At 43.8% G+C, this 14,182-nt stretch overlaps 1 protein-coding gene across 5 annotated transcripts in view; it reads left to right on the top strand.

Moving 5' to 3' along the window:
- DNM3 (dynamin 3) overlaps nt 1–14,182 on the top strand; it is a 318,627-nt gene that overhangs the window by 42,158 nt on the left and 262,287 nt on the right. For 4 of the 5 annotated variants that reach the window (XM_054037812.1, XM_054037811.1, XM_054037813.1 and 1 more), the window contains exon 2: nt 2,471–2,544. The exons of the other annotated variant lie outside the window; for it this stretch is intronic. In XM_054037812.1, the coding sequence (XP_053893787.1) occupies nt 2,471–2,544 (74 nt within the window). The remainder of the gene's footprint in view (nt 1–2,470; nt 2,545–14,182) is intronic. 5 annotated transcript variants of the gene reach the window in all.

The raw sequence follows: 14,182 nt of genomic DNA, 5'->3' as shown, positions 1-14,182 counted from the left end.
TAACTAGCTAAGTGATAAGAATACACCTAAATTCTTAAAGTATAGGCCTTTAAGAAGTGGCAGTGTGAACGCGCTCTCCTGCCAACAAAGCTAACGCCACTCGCGGGGCTGGAAGTATTTTGTCAGCAAAAGTGCTGACAAAATACTGACAGAGAGCATTCACACCCGCTGACCTTTTAGCGACAAGGCTGTGTTGACACATCCTTGTCACTAAAAGCTGCATAGTGTAGACCAGCCCTTAGATTCATCTACTGTGAAGAAGAGTTACTATGTTCTGCAGAACCTGCCTTGAAGTAAGGGAGTGCTGTCCCGCACGCTCCAATCTTTGTGCTTAAGTATGTCCTATGTATGTAATTGGCCGAAAATTTGGAGAGGTCTTTTGTCTGGATGTTCCGTAAGCCTCATGATTTTGGCTTGCCCATGGGTTGGAGGGCCTGGGGTTAAGCCAGTCCTGATTACAGGACATACCACACCTGGGTTGGATCAGATGATCCTAGGGTAAAAGGCAGCAGGAAGCTGCAGTGAGGGAACTGTAGCGTGAAGTTGCAGGGAAAGAGGGTCTTCAGTCATGGTCCCTCGGGATGGGACAGTTCCTTAGGAACCAAGGGCTAAGCACAGCTTAAACCTGGGTGGAAGATTATGTTTATTTGAGAACGTTGTTAATTTAATGAAAAACCCAACCCCCTAAGAAGAGCTGTGATTGAAATAGAGACTGGAGTTTGTTGAAGGAGCCCTGTTGAAGGGGAAAACAGGAGTAGAACACAGCAGAGGTTTTCCTATCCACCAGGGGCACCCAGGTGGTTGCCAGCCCTTTTGTGGGGTGGTATTTTACTTCCTCCTTCAAAAACCACAAATAAATACAAACTTTTTGGTACATGCAGTGCTGACCTTGTGCCAGTCAGTGTTTATCATTATACTCTTCACTGTGGGACATCCATTGAGCTAGTCACTCTCCAGGACTGAGAGTCCTTCACAGATGGTCTTTTTAGAAAGAAGATAACCTACTTACTTTGGGATTCTACTTCTCTGAAGCCACTCTCACAGAGTGGCCAGAAGCCACTCTCACAGAGCCCCCCCGAGGGCTTGGGGATGTGAGTGATGGGGTTTACCTGTCTGTTACTTGCTCTGGAATAATCTTTTTTTTATGTATAGTCAATCACAAACATTTAAAAATGGAATTAGAGATCTAGAGGAGCTCTTGCTTCCCACTCTTGAAAGGAAATTATAGAGTGTTCTGGGTCCTCTGAGTGTAGAGTGTCTTCAGTGGGGCAGAGCCCATGAGTCAGCCTGTAGGTGTCTGAGTTTAAAATATCTTGGGAAAGGGGGGGAGTTTTCTGCATGACTCTTAGAAGACCCAAGAGAGCAAAGCTAGGTAAGCGGATGTGATTCTGCTTCTCTTAAAATAAGGCAAATCCCCCTTTCCTTAGTTCTGCACCTTGAACTGTAAGAAATTGCTGTGGTGGCTCAGCATGAGCGAGGCGAGGAACTATGGAGATTGCCAACAAGGTGGAAAGAATTGTAGTTCTAAGTCCTTTACCGGCATTAACTAACTATGGTATAAGGGGTTCATGGCATAAGGGGGGGAAGGGATGGGGGAAAGGCCAGACTATGGGAGAACACACTACATTGAGTGCATAGACACATGAGGGGTCTCTGACCCTGAAAAAATTCCTACAAGGAAGCCTTTCAACTCCCTCCCGACGAATGACAAAATTCTCATTATTGGGTGTGGAGGTGTTAGAAGAAAAATAGATGCAATTTAATTCTTTTGAAGATGAGAATTATATCTGAGTTCTCTTGGCTATCAGTCCAATTCACTTCAACTAGAGTGAGTAGCCAAAAAAATCCAAAAAACCCTAAAAGATTCCTTAATTTGTGAACTGTTCCTTTGGCCCTGCATTTTAAATCCTGGGTTCCATTAGATTAGCTGGATGAAATTTAAGTCTACCAAGTTTAAATGTTTAACAAGAGTTTCTCCCTTATGTACTACAATTTTTTTTTTAAGTGAAGGTTTTGGTTTGCTGAAAACTGTGTTCAAATTACAAGCTATCCTTTTCAGATTTTTAAGGGGCTTCCTGATCCTGCTTGCAGGCTAGGGGGCTCTGTAGAGAAGTGTGTGATCTGGGCATGAAGCAGTCAGTCTGCAAAGAGCCAGCCTAGAGCAAGGTGGGGTGAGTTGTGCTGCTCTGCCATAGGAAGCTGTCTGCTCTGTGTGTGTCTGGTTTTGGCTCTTGTGTGTTGAGGTGCTTGATTCTAAGAAATAACATTGACTTTATGTTGCAACATTCCAGAAAGAGTATTTTATTTTTTAATCTAACTTCTCTGTGTGTCCACTGTGAATGTAACAATGGTGTAGCATCTTTTTTTTGTTTTTTGTTAAAGGAATGATCCATATTGGTAAAAATTCCATTGTCCGACTTTCTCAGTTGTGATCATGCTCCCCTTATTTACATTCGGATTTTTCTTGTAGGGATTTCCTTCCACGAGGATCTGGAATTGTAACAAGGCGACCATTGGTTCTACAGCTTGTCACTGCCAAAACAGGTATTTTGCCTGATGTATATCCCTCTTATAGAGTTCAGCATCAAAGTATTTTTACTTGAATGTTTTTTTAAGTGTTATAAACCTGTCAGTGTGAGGGTTTACACCAGTCTTTTGAGTTGTAAACAGACTATTCAAAGTAGTTTGCCATGGGGAAGAAAGGTCCCAACACTGCAAACGCTTACACACGTGCATGGTCCCATTGAGTTCATTGTCCCATCTGGGTCATAGTCTGTAATAATTTTGGGTAAACTTTAGAGCATGCCATATTTTCAAGTAGCTATTGGTTGCTTTTAATGGCTAAACGTGAAAAGTAGAAAAAAAGGTATATATGTACTAGTTATTTTAGAGAAAAAGAATTACCTTTAAATGTTAGATTAGATATGTTTGTTCTCAGTAACCCGTAAAATTAGGTTTAACAAAATAACATATAACCAAAATGGACATATAGGGACTTCAGTTTTGCTCTCCAGGGCAGTCAGTGGTGGTTGCAAACAGCCTGTTTCCTCCAGTAACTTTTCCATGTCATGAGTTGTGGAAATTTCTGGAGAAGGGCAAAGTTGGCAGTAATAGAAGTTCCTGAATCAAAAAAATTATCTGACCAAAAATTATACTCTATCTTGGACACAATATTGTGTATGCAAAACTGAACGTATTTGTCAGCATTCGTTAACTTATGCTTATCTAAATGGACTTTCATCTGCCATTGTGCTGTCCAATCTCCCACTGTGTTCAAAGCCTTCTGGAACTTCTCATAATCCCACTGGTTTTTAATAGCCAAAACATAATGTGTTCAGTAATCTTCACTAGCTTGCTCTTGACTTAAGCCTTAAATTGCTAAAATATGGTAAATAAAAACAAACACTACATTAAAAGAGTGTTCAGGTGGCAAAGGCAAACACTCAGAAGTTATGAAATGCCAGAATTAAAGTTGTTGGTGCAACCTTAATTTAGTTCGCTTGTGTGAGTGCATTATTACAGAGTCTTGAATTACTTGATCAGATACTACCTTTCCATAGGATCCCTGCCTCATTCTGTGAATGGATTATTATTCAAAATTTCTTTTTATCTTCCTTGTTCATTGTGTAGTCTGTGCTGCGTGTAAAATTATTACGTTCCTCGGTGGTGTGCTTTATAAACGTTAATGAGTTTATCTGCACAACACCATTGGGATATTGGGTGATTTTATTATCCACATTTTACAGAAAGGAAAAAGGTAAACAAATACAATTGTGCAACTGTATCATCCCTACCATGATCCTCAGCAAGGTATGAGCCATGAATGTTCAGGTCTGCAGCAGACTTCTACCACTTGTGCTATAGAACAACCAGCTACAGTAGCTAGTATCTGAAAAGGGGTGGAAGGAACGGGCCGTGTGCAGGGTGCTTGGGTGGAGGCCAGCCCAGCATGCCCTAGAGAAAAATTGAGGGATCTACCTGTGCCCCCTTGCCAATCCTTCATATTCCCTGGGGGGGGCATGCCCCTGTCTTTTGGGAAATGCTGGCCTATTTATTAATTTTTCATTGTTATATAATAAGACTTTGCTCCTTTTTCGCTTTTTTTTTAAGAAACTTCAAGTAAATTGGATCCCCTGGGTCACCTTTATCTATTGCTCCAATTTAAAAAATAAAGAACCCACAGTTGTAGCAGGTTAGAGAAGCACAATTTTCTCTGACAGGAGCTGTGCAGGTTTGATCTTATCAAGTTTATACTTACCTGACTGTTGGGGAAATCTAATTAAAGATAGACTAGTACAACAGTTTCCCCAGTACTATGAAGAGACTCTCCAACCTGTAGCCCTAGGATCTTTCCTGGCTCCTTTTCTATTAAAGTGGAATAAGTTTAAAAAAAAAAAAAACTACAATGGGGTGATGCCATGGTTCTTGGGATACCCAGGACTGAGAGTCCCCTTGTTACCCCCTGCAGCCGCTCAGAGGCTTGCTTGTGTTTAACTGGGTGTTAGTTCCCTTACACCACCAGTCTGTTAGCCACTCAAGCAGTCTGCAAGCCCTTACTTTGTCTTGCAGGTTAACAATAGGTGCATCTCAGTCCTGACCCCCTTCAAAGCATCCCCTGTAGTGTCTAGTCCCTTATCCACTGAACACTCAGAGAAATACCACATCTGCTGTCCCCAAGGGAATAGTGTACACTCCAGCTTGTATGATTCAACTCAGGATCATCACCTAGCTTAATAACACAGCACTGAGGTATATTTACAGTGAAAACCACAATAAGTTGATTGTCAAAGATTCAAGAGACCGTGAGTAAGGATAACTGAAACAGGCTAGATATAAAACAAAATCATAACATGCTTTCTAGAGGCTAAACTTAATTTAACAGGCTAACCTTCTGTCTAAAGACGTTTATCTTACCCCCCCCCCCGAGTCCTTTGCAGTGTTTTCAACCCAGGTTGGTTGAGATTCTGTTTTCATGAATGTAAACATGCTGTCCGGTTTCTTCCTAGGTGCAGAATGGTGGGATGTCTTTGTTCCCCATTTATATAATCCAGCCAATGTTTCAAGCCTGTTGCAAGATAAGATTCTCTTCCTTCATTGTGTGCTCTTCCTGTTGACTTCATAGCTCTCTGACTCTGCATGCAAATGTGCCATTGTGAGCCTGGCTTTCATTTAAGACCTCACATGAGATTCTTTGGTGAACCAGAATGTACATACTAGTATCAGGATATTCTTGTAACCCCCTTGCCAGCTGGGTCACAGGTGAGGGACACCTTTCTTAATATTGTCAAGGGGAAGGAGACTATATGTGTGAGTATAAGAGGGTATTAGCAACTCATTTTGATTTGTGAAGTTGAGGGGCTTCTCAGGTGTTGAGGGGTTGGTAGATGGCGCTAAGGGCTAGGGATGAGATTGGACTGGGGGCAGATGGCAAAAGAGGTTGAGGGTTTGGCAGCTCAGGTGTTGTTGCACACTAGAGCTGCTTGCAAACTTTGGCAACTGGGGACATGTTGTGGAAGGGTACAGGAGGATTTGGCCATTGAGGGGTGTCCTAGACGTTGGTATAGAATGGTCTGGCATTTGTATGGGAAGGGATGGATCTTGTGTGTCGGTTTGAAAGGCAGTGGGCTAGGTGTTTAAAATGAAATACTTCACTAATTAAGAGAGATATCTGGTGGAAGACTTACTTTTAAGTGGGGTTTTCTGTGCTTCCTCTTTTAAAAGCAGTCTTGGCAATTTCCTGGATATTGGGTAGTGATCCATTGTGGTCTTGCTGTTTAGTCAGATTGATAATTTTATGGTCGGAACAGAGGTTAGTTTAAGTATTGCTCGTATATCACATCTTATGCCCCTAGTACTCCCATAGCTATATAAATCCTGTATTCTCTTACAGCCTCAGGCATGAAGAAAAAGCCTTTCATTAAACATTGTGAGTGACATGAGAGCTCTTAAGCAGCTGGCATTTTCTCTTGACCAAGTCTGATGATGTCAGCAATATCTGGGGGTGTTTTGTCAGGAGAAGTAAAAATCTGGATGTCATGGGTGATCTTACAATTGAAAGGAAAGTTCTGCTAGAATTGTTCTGATTTATGAGACTCGTATCAGGGCTGCCCAGCTGGTTTTGAACTATAGTTGCAAACAAAGTGGGCTGCATTTGTAAATATATTCTATACTACGCCAGCTTCTCAAAAAAACGACAGTCTTGTAAATGTCCGGAGACTCATCAAATGCTCTGTGCTGGCCACGAGAGAGATTTAATATTCATTACATGTATAGCATATGGACTTTTGAGAGACTATAGATAAAGTCAAACACATTACTCTCAAGCCAAGTCAACAGCTCATGTTTTAAGTGAAGTGCTTTGCCTTTTTCGAGTAGAGTGATGGAATATGTGACACTTTAAAAACGTTGCTTAAAAGTTGTACCAAATGGACATGCTCAGCCTTTGTTCTGTGGTCAGCACAACCTATTCTTTATTTAGCTTTGGTTACCATTATTCTTAATGAAAACACTACATTATGAATGCATGGTGAACAATGCTTTTGTGTCCTATCTCTTTGGAAGCTTTTAGTGAGTGAGAACAAATACAGGTGGCCTCATAGTACTGTGAGTGAGACTTTATATTTAGTGGTGAATGGACTTATTTTGTTATGTATTATGGTGGCCATTATTATTACAGGCTTCTTTGAGCATTGCCTGAACTGATCCCTACACTGGGTGATGTGTGCACTTCAGCGCACAAGCTCAGAAGTTTCTGGGTAAATGTCCATTGGGGTGTGTGTACATTCTATTTGTTTCCTTGAAGTACAGGGACAGTTTTTTTCTGACTGCCACATACATTGAGCGGAAACTTGGTGGTTATGTGTTGCTACCCCTGTTCGTCCATTACAGAAACCTTTGTCTCTTCAAGACTTCTGCTCCCAGATGCAGTGATGGCTCTTCAGAGCCTAGAAAGACACGGTACAAATGGAACCATGAGAATATCTGACACTGTGACTGACCCAGGGCCAGGACAGCTCTGGCATTGGGCAGTTCCTGAATATCAGGAATGTTTTCTGTGCCACGGATCCTTGGGAGCTTAGCTTTCAGGTGTGTCAGGGCTGAGTGCCTTGGCACTGGGTCTATTGTTTTAATTTCCTTCATTGCTGTGTACCTTGTTGTTGGGTTCTGTAGTGTCAGGAGGAAGTCTTCTATGCCAGATGCTTCAGCATCACCTGTTTGGGTATTTATGGTCTTGTATGTAGGGTTGGTTACTAACTTTTCCAGTTCCTCCTTTACCACCTGTGCATTTGGTCCTTTCTGCCTATTCTTCTATGGTTCTGGTCAGCTCAAAACAGATGAGGCATTGTCTTTTTCACAGGACAGGTCCTTGTGTTTTGGTCCAAGAAATGGTGTGCTGTCCAGGGCCTGGTCTCCTATTGCTTTTGCCAATGCTCTGCTCCAATACTTAGTTAGAAGCATCTATTAGACCACACACATTGGTTTATAATGACCACAGATGGCAGTCTTTGGGTAGTTTAGGGTGCTGAATGATCTAGAATGTTCCTATGAAATGGTCTTCTCTAGAGCATATAATAAACACAAATGTGTTAGAACTCAGGGCTGTGAGGAGGATGCTTTTAGCTTTCAGAAGCTGTTAGACCGAGAACTTCATGTTTCTTCAGGGCAGACAATACAGCGGTGGTGTCTTATCCTAACCCCTCAGAATATGTATCTGTGGGATGAATCCAAACCCCTGTTTCTCTATGTAAAGAGAAACCTTGCTGTGGAGGTCAGCCATCTTGCAGGGAAATATGTTTGCCTAGCAGTTGGTCTTTTGGGTGAAAGAAGCCCCCTTCTTGCAGGGGTTCTCAAACTGTGGGTCGGGACCCCAAAAATGGGGTCACCAAGGCTGATGTTAGACGTGCTGGGGCCAGGACCAAAGCCCAAGCACCGCCACCCGGGGCTGAAACAGAAGCCCAAGCCCCACTGCCCAGGACTGAAGCCAAAGCCTGAGGGCTTCAGCCCTGGGCAGGAGGACTAAGATTACATGCCCCCAACCCGGGGCAGAAGCCCTGGGGCAGCTTTGGCCTCCCTGCCTAGGGCAGTGGGGCTTGGGAGGGCTTGGGCTTTGGTCCTCCTTCCTGGAGTCGTGTAGTAATTTTTGTTGTCAGATGGGGGTCATGGTGCAATGAAGCTTGAGGACCACTGTTCTAGATTATGGTGTTCAGATGTGGAGAGTTACTCTCCTTAAACCTGACTTTGTCTGCTTTTAATGCCAAACTGCCCTGGTATTTCAGCAGCTACCATAACCCTCATATGATGACCTTGATCTCGTAGAATGCCTGTCTCATGTACTTTTCTATTCCTGGTCTCCTTCCAGGAGGAGATCTAGATTCTCTTTTTTCCTTTGCTTGTGCTCTTAAAGAGCCTCTTCCCTTCTCTATCCTTAGGAATTAAGTCTCAACACTTAGCATGATCTCAGGTTAAGATCATGTGGGCACCCTTTTGGTTTAGTGGTCTGCTGTTCCCCCCCACCCCATAGCTGCATATCTGGAGTCCCATTTTAGGCCCATCATTTACATGTAGAGTTGGTTTCTTGTTCTTCTGCTGGTTTCTTTGAACCTCTGAACTATGTGTCCTTGAGCCTGATAACCCTTGAAGTGTTTCTTTGTAGCTATAGTTTCTGAAAGAAGGGTTAGTGAGCTGCTAGTTTTCTTTTTGATTTTTGTCCTGTCACGTACATGCAGCTTTCTAGTGGCTAGGAAACAAATGTGTTTGAATGTAAACATTCCAAGTAGTAAAGATGAGAAGTGAAATACAGGACCTTCTACATGATATACTTTTAGAAAAAAAACCACTTTGAAAATTTTCCATGAGATACAGTGGTGCTGTAAGAATTTTTATAGTGGGGGTCCTGAAGGAGGAAACCATGTATTTTGATTGTTATTACTACTTCAGCCCCCTAGTTCCAGCACCTATGATGAGATATGCAGCTTGGAAGTCTTGCTAGGTGTCTGGTCTGGCTAAGAAATGAATGAGATCAAATATTGTTTTTATGGAAAGTATATAAATATTTTTAAAATGTTGCAGCTGATTATGCATCGGGGAGGCAGGATGGTTCTGTGGCTAAGGCAAAGGACTAAGCATCATGAGAATTAGGTTCTCTTCCTGGATCTGCCACAGATTTTTTGGGAAATCTTAGGCAAATCACTTTATTTATTTTTGCCTTAGGGTATGGCTACACTTGTAGCTGTACAGCGCTGTGAGTTAAACCTAAAGCTGAGTAGGGAAAGTGCTGCAGTCTGTCCACACTGACAGCTGCCAGCGCACTGTCATGGCCACATTTGCGGCACTTGCAGCAGCATTGGGAGCAGTGCATTATGGGCAGCTATCCCACAGAGCACCTCTTCCCATTCTGGCACCGTGGGTTGTGGGAAGGGGGTGGGGGGGGGCATTCTGGATCCTGTCCCAACGCCCTGTGATGCATCGCTTTGCATCCCAGCAATCCCTGTGTTTCCATCCACATTTGGTGCCATCTTTCAACGGTTTCTGTGCAGCGCGATCTGTGTTCCGTTTTGGTCTGCGGGAAATGGAGCCCGAACTGCTGAGGAGTATGCTGACGAGTCTCGCCAGCACGTCATGTTTGGCAGTCGAGCTATTCCTTAAGATCCAAAGTGACAGTGAGAAGTCTGACAATGATAGCAAGTTGTGTAACGCATACGACACAAAATTGCTTGTGGCATTCACGGACATGCTCAGCACCGTGGAACGCTGCTTTTGGGCTCGGGAAACAAGCACTGAGTGGTGGGATCACGTCGTCATGCAAGTCTGGGATGACGAGCAGTGGCTACAAAACTTTCCGATGAGAAAAGCCACTTTCATGGGACTGTGTGAGGAGCTCACCCCCCATCCTGCGGCGCAAGGACATGAGATTGAGAGCTGCCCTGCCGGTGGAGAAGCGGGTGGCTATTGCAATCTGGAAGCTGGCAACTCCAGACAGCTACTAATCGGTTGCGAACCAGTTTGGAGTGGGAAAGTCGACCGTTGGAATTGTGTTGATGCAAGTTTGCAGGGCCATTAATCGCATCCTGCTCAGAAGAACCGTACTCCGGGTAACATGCAGGACGTTGTGGATGGCTTTGCACAAATGGGTTTCCCTAACTGTGGAGCGGCGATAGATGGGACGCATATTCCTATTCTGGCACTACCCCATCTAGCATCCGAGTACGTTAATCGGAAGGGGTATTTCTCTATGGTTCTCCAGGCACTTGTGGATCACCGTGGGTGTTTCATTGATATTAACGCAGGCTGGCCCAGAAAGGTGCATGATGCACACATCTTTCAGAACACTGGCCTGTTCAGGAAGCTGCAGGCCGGGACTTTTTCCCCAGAGCGGAATATCACAGTAGGGGAAGTCGAAATGCCCATTGTGATCGTTGGAGACCCCGCTTACCGTTAATGCCGTGGCTCATGAAACCTACACAGGGAGCCTTGAGAGCAGCAAGGAACGGTTCAGGCTGAGCCGGTGCCGAATGACTGTGGAGTGTGCTTTTGGCCGTTTAAAGGGCCGCTGGCGATCTCTGTATGGGAAGCTGGACTTAGCCGAAAACAGCATCCCCGGGGTTATATCCGCGTGCTGTACCCTCCATAATATTTGTGAAGGGAAGGGTGAAAGCTTCACTCTGGCATGGACCTCTGATGTTCAACACCTGGAGGCTGAATTTGCACAGCCAGAGAGCAGGGCTGTTAGAAAGGCCCAGCACGGGGCTGCAAGAATTAGGGATGCCTTGAGGGAGCAATTTGAGGCTGAAAACCAGCAGTAATGTCTGGTGCCCTGCACGGAAGTGAAGTGCAGTGGTTACAATGTCAGTAGGAATCTGTGTTTGCTAAGCTGATTTGCAGTGCCTGTTTCTTTCCTGTGCTAAGGTATCTTTTAAGGTATCTTTTACTTTATGCAATAATAAAGAATGTTTTCAAAGCCAAAAAATCCATTTATTGAAAAGAAAATTCATTTATTGAAAGAAACACAACTGTCTGGGAATCAGAAAGGGCAAGGAGGTGGGGTGGGGAACGGTACAATCATAGATTTGCGTATGTCCTGTGGGGAGTGCTGTGCAAAGAGTGCTGCACTTCAGGATGGCTATACTACATGGCGATGGGGGTTGAGTGCAGAGGGTAAGGGTCGTAGTTCTCAGGGCTGATTGTGAAGATACAGGTGTTGGAGGCAGCTGGTGACGGTAAGAACCCGGATGTTGAGGAAAGTGGGTTGGAGGTGACATGGGGGCACAAAGGAAAGAGTTTTAGGATAGAGGTTGCAGGGGGGGGTGGGCGCGGTAGTGCTCTGCCTGCATGGCTACAAACGCCTGGATAAAGTCCGCTTGGCGCTCCATGATACTTATCAGCTGATCCGTGCTTTGCTTCCGGTGCGCTGCGTTTTCCTTGCGGATCCTGCTTTCGCTCTCTCTCCACTTCTGCGCTTTTTGATTTTCTGTAAGAGATTGATGCATCACTTTGTGCAGCATGTCGTTTTTGCTTTTTCGCGGTCTCTTCCGGAGTTTTTGCAGTCTCTCAGCCGGTGATAACACGGATGACTGAGATCGCAAGGTTGCGTTTGTAAAGGCAAAATGCAACACTTAACAGAGGCAGCATTGTTTATACCAGACAGAGTAATGATTCCCCCACACTTGAGGGCAAACACAGTCTACACAATAGCATAATTTTCCTGTCCCAAAGAGAGCGCACATAACCCACGAGAGCCCCAAAATGATGAGTAAGGGGAACTGATTGTTTCAGGGCTGTACTGTCCTCTGGGTTTCTGTGCCTTGGGGAGAGCCAACAGCTGCAGGGGGCACCTACACTGAACGCTGTCCCAACATTTTCCACAGGAGTTTATCCTGGAAGATATCTCGCTGCTGAGGGTGACCTGGGAAGCAAGGGAGGGTCTTCTATTGCAATCCGGCTTTCGCCCTGGCCCATATGCAACTTTCCTGTGTGCAGCAATGGTCCCCCCCGCCCCTCGCGGCACAGTGGCACAGACACGTTAGTCTGACTGGGACAAGGACCACGGTGGCTCTTCCAATAAACCTGTGCAAGCGCATTGAAGAAGTACTTCCTTATATTTGTTTTAAACCTCCTGCCTATTTCAGTAATAGTTATGTATGCAAATAATTCCAAAATGGAAGACTGACAAGGGACATCTTCAGAGTAAAAAGCTTTGAGTCTCATCAAACTGATCTATTTTTTTTTTAAGATTAATAAGGAAAGGTAATTTAATTTCAAGTTTTTTGAAGTAAAACTTGCTCTACACACACCCATCTTTTATTGCCAGCTGATGGCAAGACAGAGCTTCCTTTAGTTTCTCTCCCCAAGCATTTAGCTATTAAAAAACATGAGCTCTGAAAATGTTCTAACATTAATTTTCTTGAATCAGAATTTGTTGCCTTTGATCTAAAAACAAATGAAGATAAAACCCTTTTAAAATGAGCCCAAATGAAAACTTTTTAATATTAAAATGTATTTTCATTGCTGTTTTTCCTCTTGGGTAACTTGAGCTGAGGAAACTGGGGAAGTGTTTTGTTATATAACTTTTCCTGATAATAACAGGGATGTAAAGTTAAGAATTAAACTAATGAGTTCAGTTTTAATTAGGGCTTTCTGCTAGTTAATCAACTAGTGCATCAGGCCTGGAGTTTGCAAAGCAGTGAGGCTGCAGTGTAATTGTCTTTCATGAAAGATAAATATATAAAATGCCTCATCATTATGATGGACTCTCTGCATATTTAGATATGTTGCAGGCTAGCCCAGTGAGCTGCCGCATGGTGTATCAGTTGGCTATCTCGGGGGGCGGAGGGAAGAAGTGCTTCATATTTTCAGTGACACCTGATAATTACTGAAGAAAGATCCCTCTGGTTCTCATCAGAAATGGACAGCATAGTACCACTTCTTTACAAAATTCATCTTGCAATATTGTACTGCTCTGTGCAACATAAATCAGAAGTGTAATGGAACCCCCTTTTGAACCTTTATTGAATATTTACTTGGGTTTTTTGTTTTTACTTTTCTTGGGAAGATTGCATCTGTGGCTCAGTGACCCTTCAGGCAGGCACTGTCCATTAAATAACCTCCTTTGTACAGCTTCGGAATTCCTTTCTCAAGTAGTCTTGCCATTCCATCTGATTTTAAGACATCTGACATCCCTCATGTCCAAAGAAATCTTATCTGAAATATATAGCAAACTGTAATCATTAGATATAAAAAGAGCAAACAGATATCTATCTTTCAAGGACACAAGCAGTTAGAAAATCAGATATTTATCAACAATATCTAAAACTACAGTGTCAAGGTGAGTGAGAGTAACTGTGACTCAGATAGATAAAGGCAGGCAAAAACTCTCCATCCGGCATTGGGGCTGAGATGATTAGGTCAACGGTCATATAACAGGAAGTGGGAAATAAAGCATCCTATGAAACTTGCAGAGCTGCTATTTGGACCTCAGTCCACTGACTCCACCTGCTGTTTCTGTGGATACAGCCTTCAGATGGTGGATGTGATCTCTTAAATCCAAAGCCTTCTTTCTCCCTTTCTTTCTTCCCACCACTTGCAAGTCTCCTCCAAATAAATTCTTTGTGTGAGTATGAGAGTGACACTTCCCCCGCCCCATACACACCTCACCTGTAAATATCTCTTCTCATAACAAGATGCCATCAGCCTTGAAGGATTCCTCTATGTACTAAATCAGGGGCTCTCAAACTTTTTTACTGGTGAGCCCTTTCACATAGCAAGCCTCTGAGTGTGATCTCCCTTTATAAATTAAAAACACTTTTTAATGTATTTGACGCCATTATAACTGCTGGAGGCAAAGTGAGGCTTGGGGTGGAGGTTGACAGCTTGCAACCCCCCCCATGTAATAACCTCACGACCCACTGAGGGGTCCCGATCCCCAGTTTGAGAACTCCTCTGCTAAATAATAAAAATTGCCAGTTGGCATGTAACTGTTTAGCTAGGACTTTGATTACATGGTGTTGCATCTTTGGAATCTTCAAACCCCTGCATAGGTTGAGCCCACATTCTAGAAGCTTCTAGCACAAATGCCACCCACCTGCATCAATGGGTGGAGAAACTGATGGGGCCGGTGGTGAAAAGGGGACAACCCCAGCGGCAAGGGAGGAAGATGCTTGCCAAGGGACAATAGGTAGCTCCTTTC

This window comes from Malaclemys terrapin, chromosome 8, assembly GCF_027887155.1.
Source record: "Malaclemys terrapin pileata isolate rMalTer1 chromosome 8, rMalTer1.hap1, whole genome shotgun sequence".
NCBI lineage: Eukaryota > Metazoa > Chordata > Testudines > Emydidae > Malaclemys > Malaclemys terrapin.
This window is presented reverse-complemented; position numbering and strand designations above follow the sequence as displayed.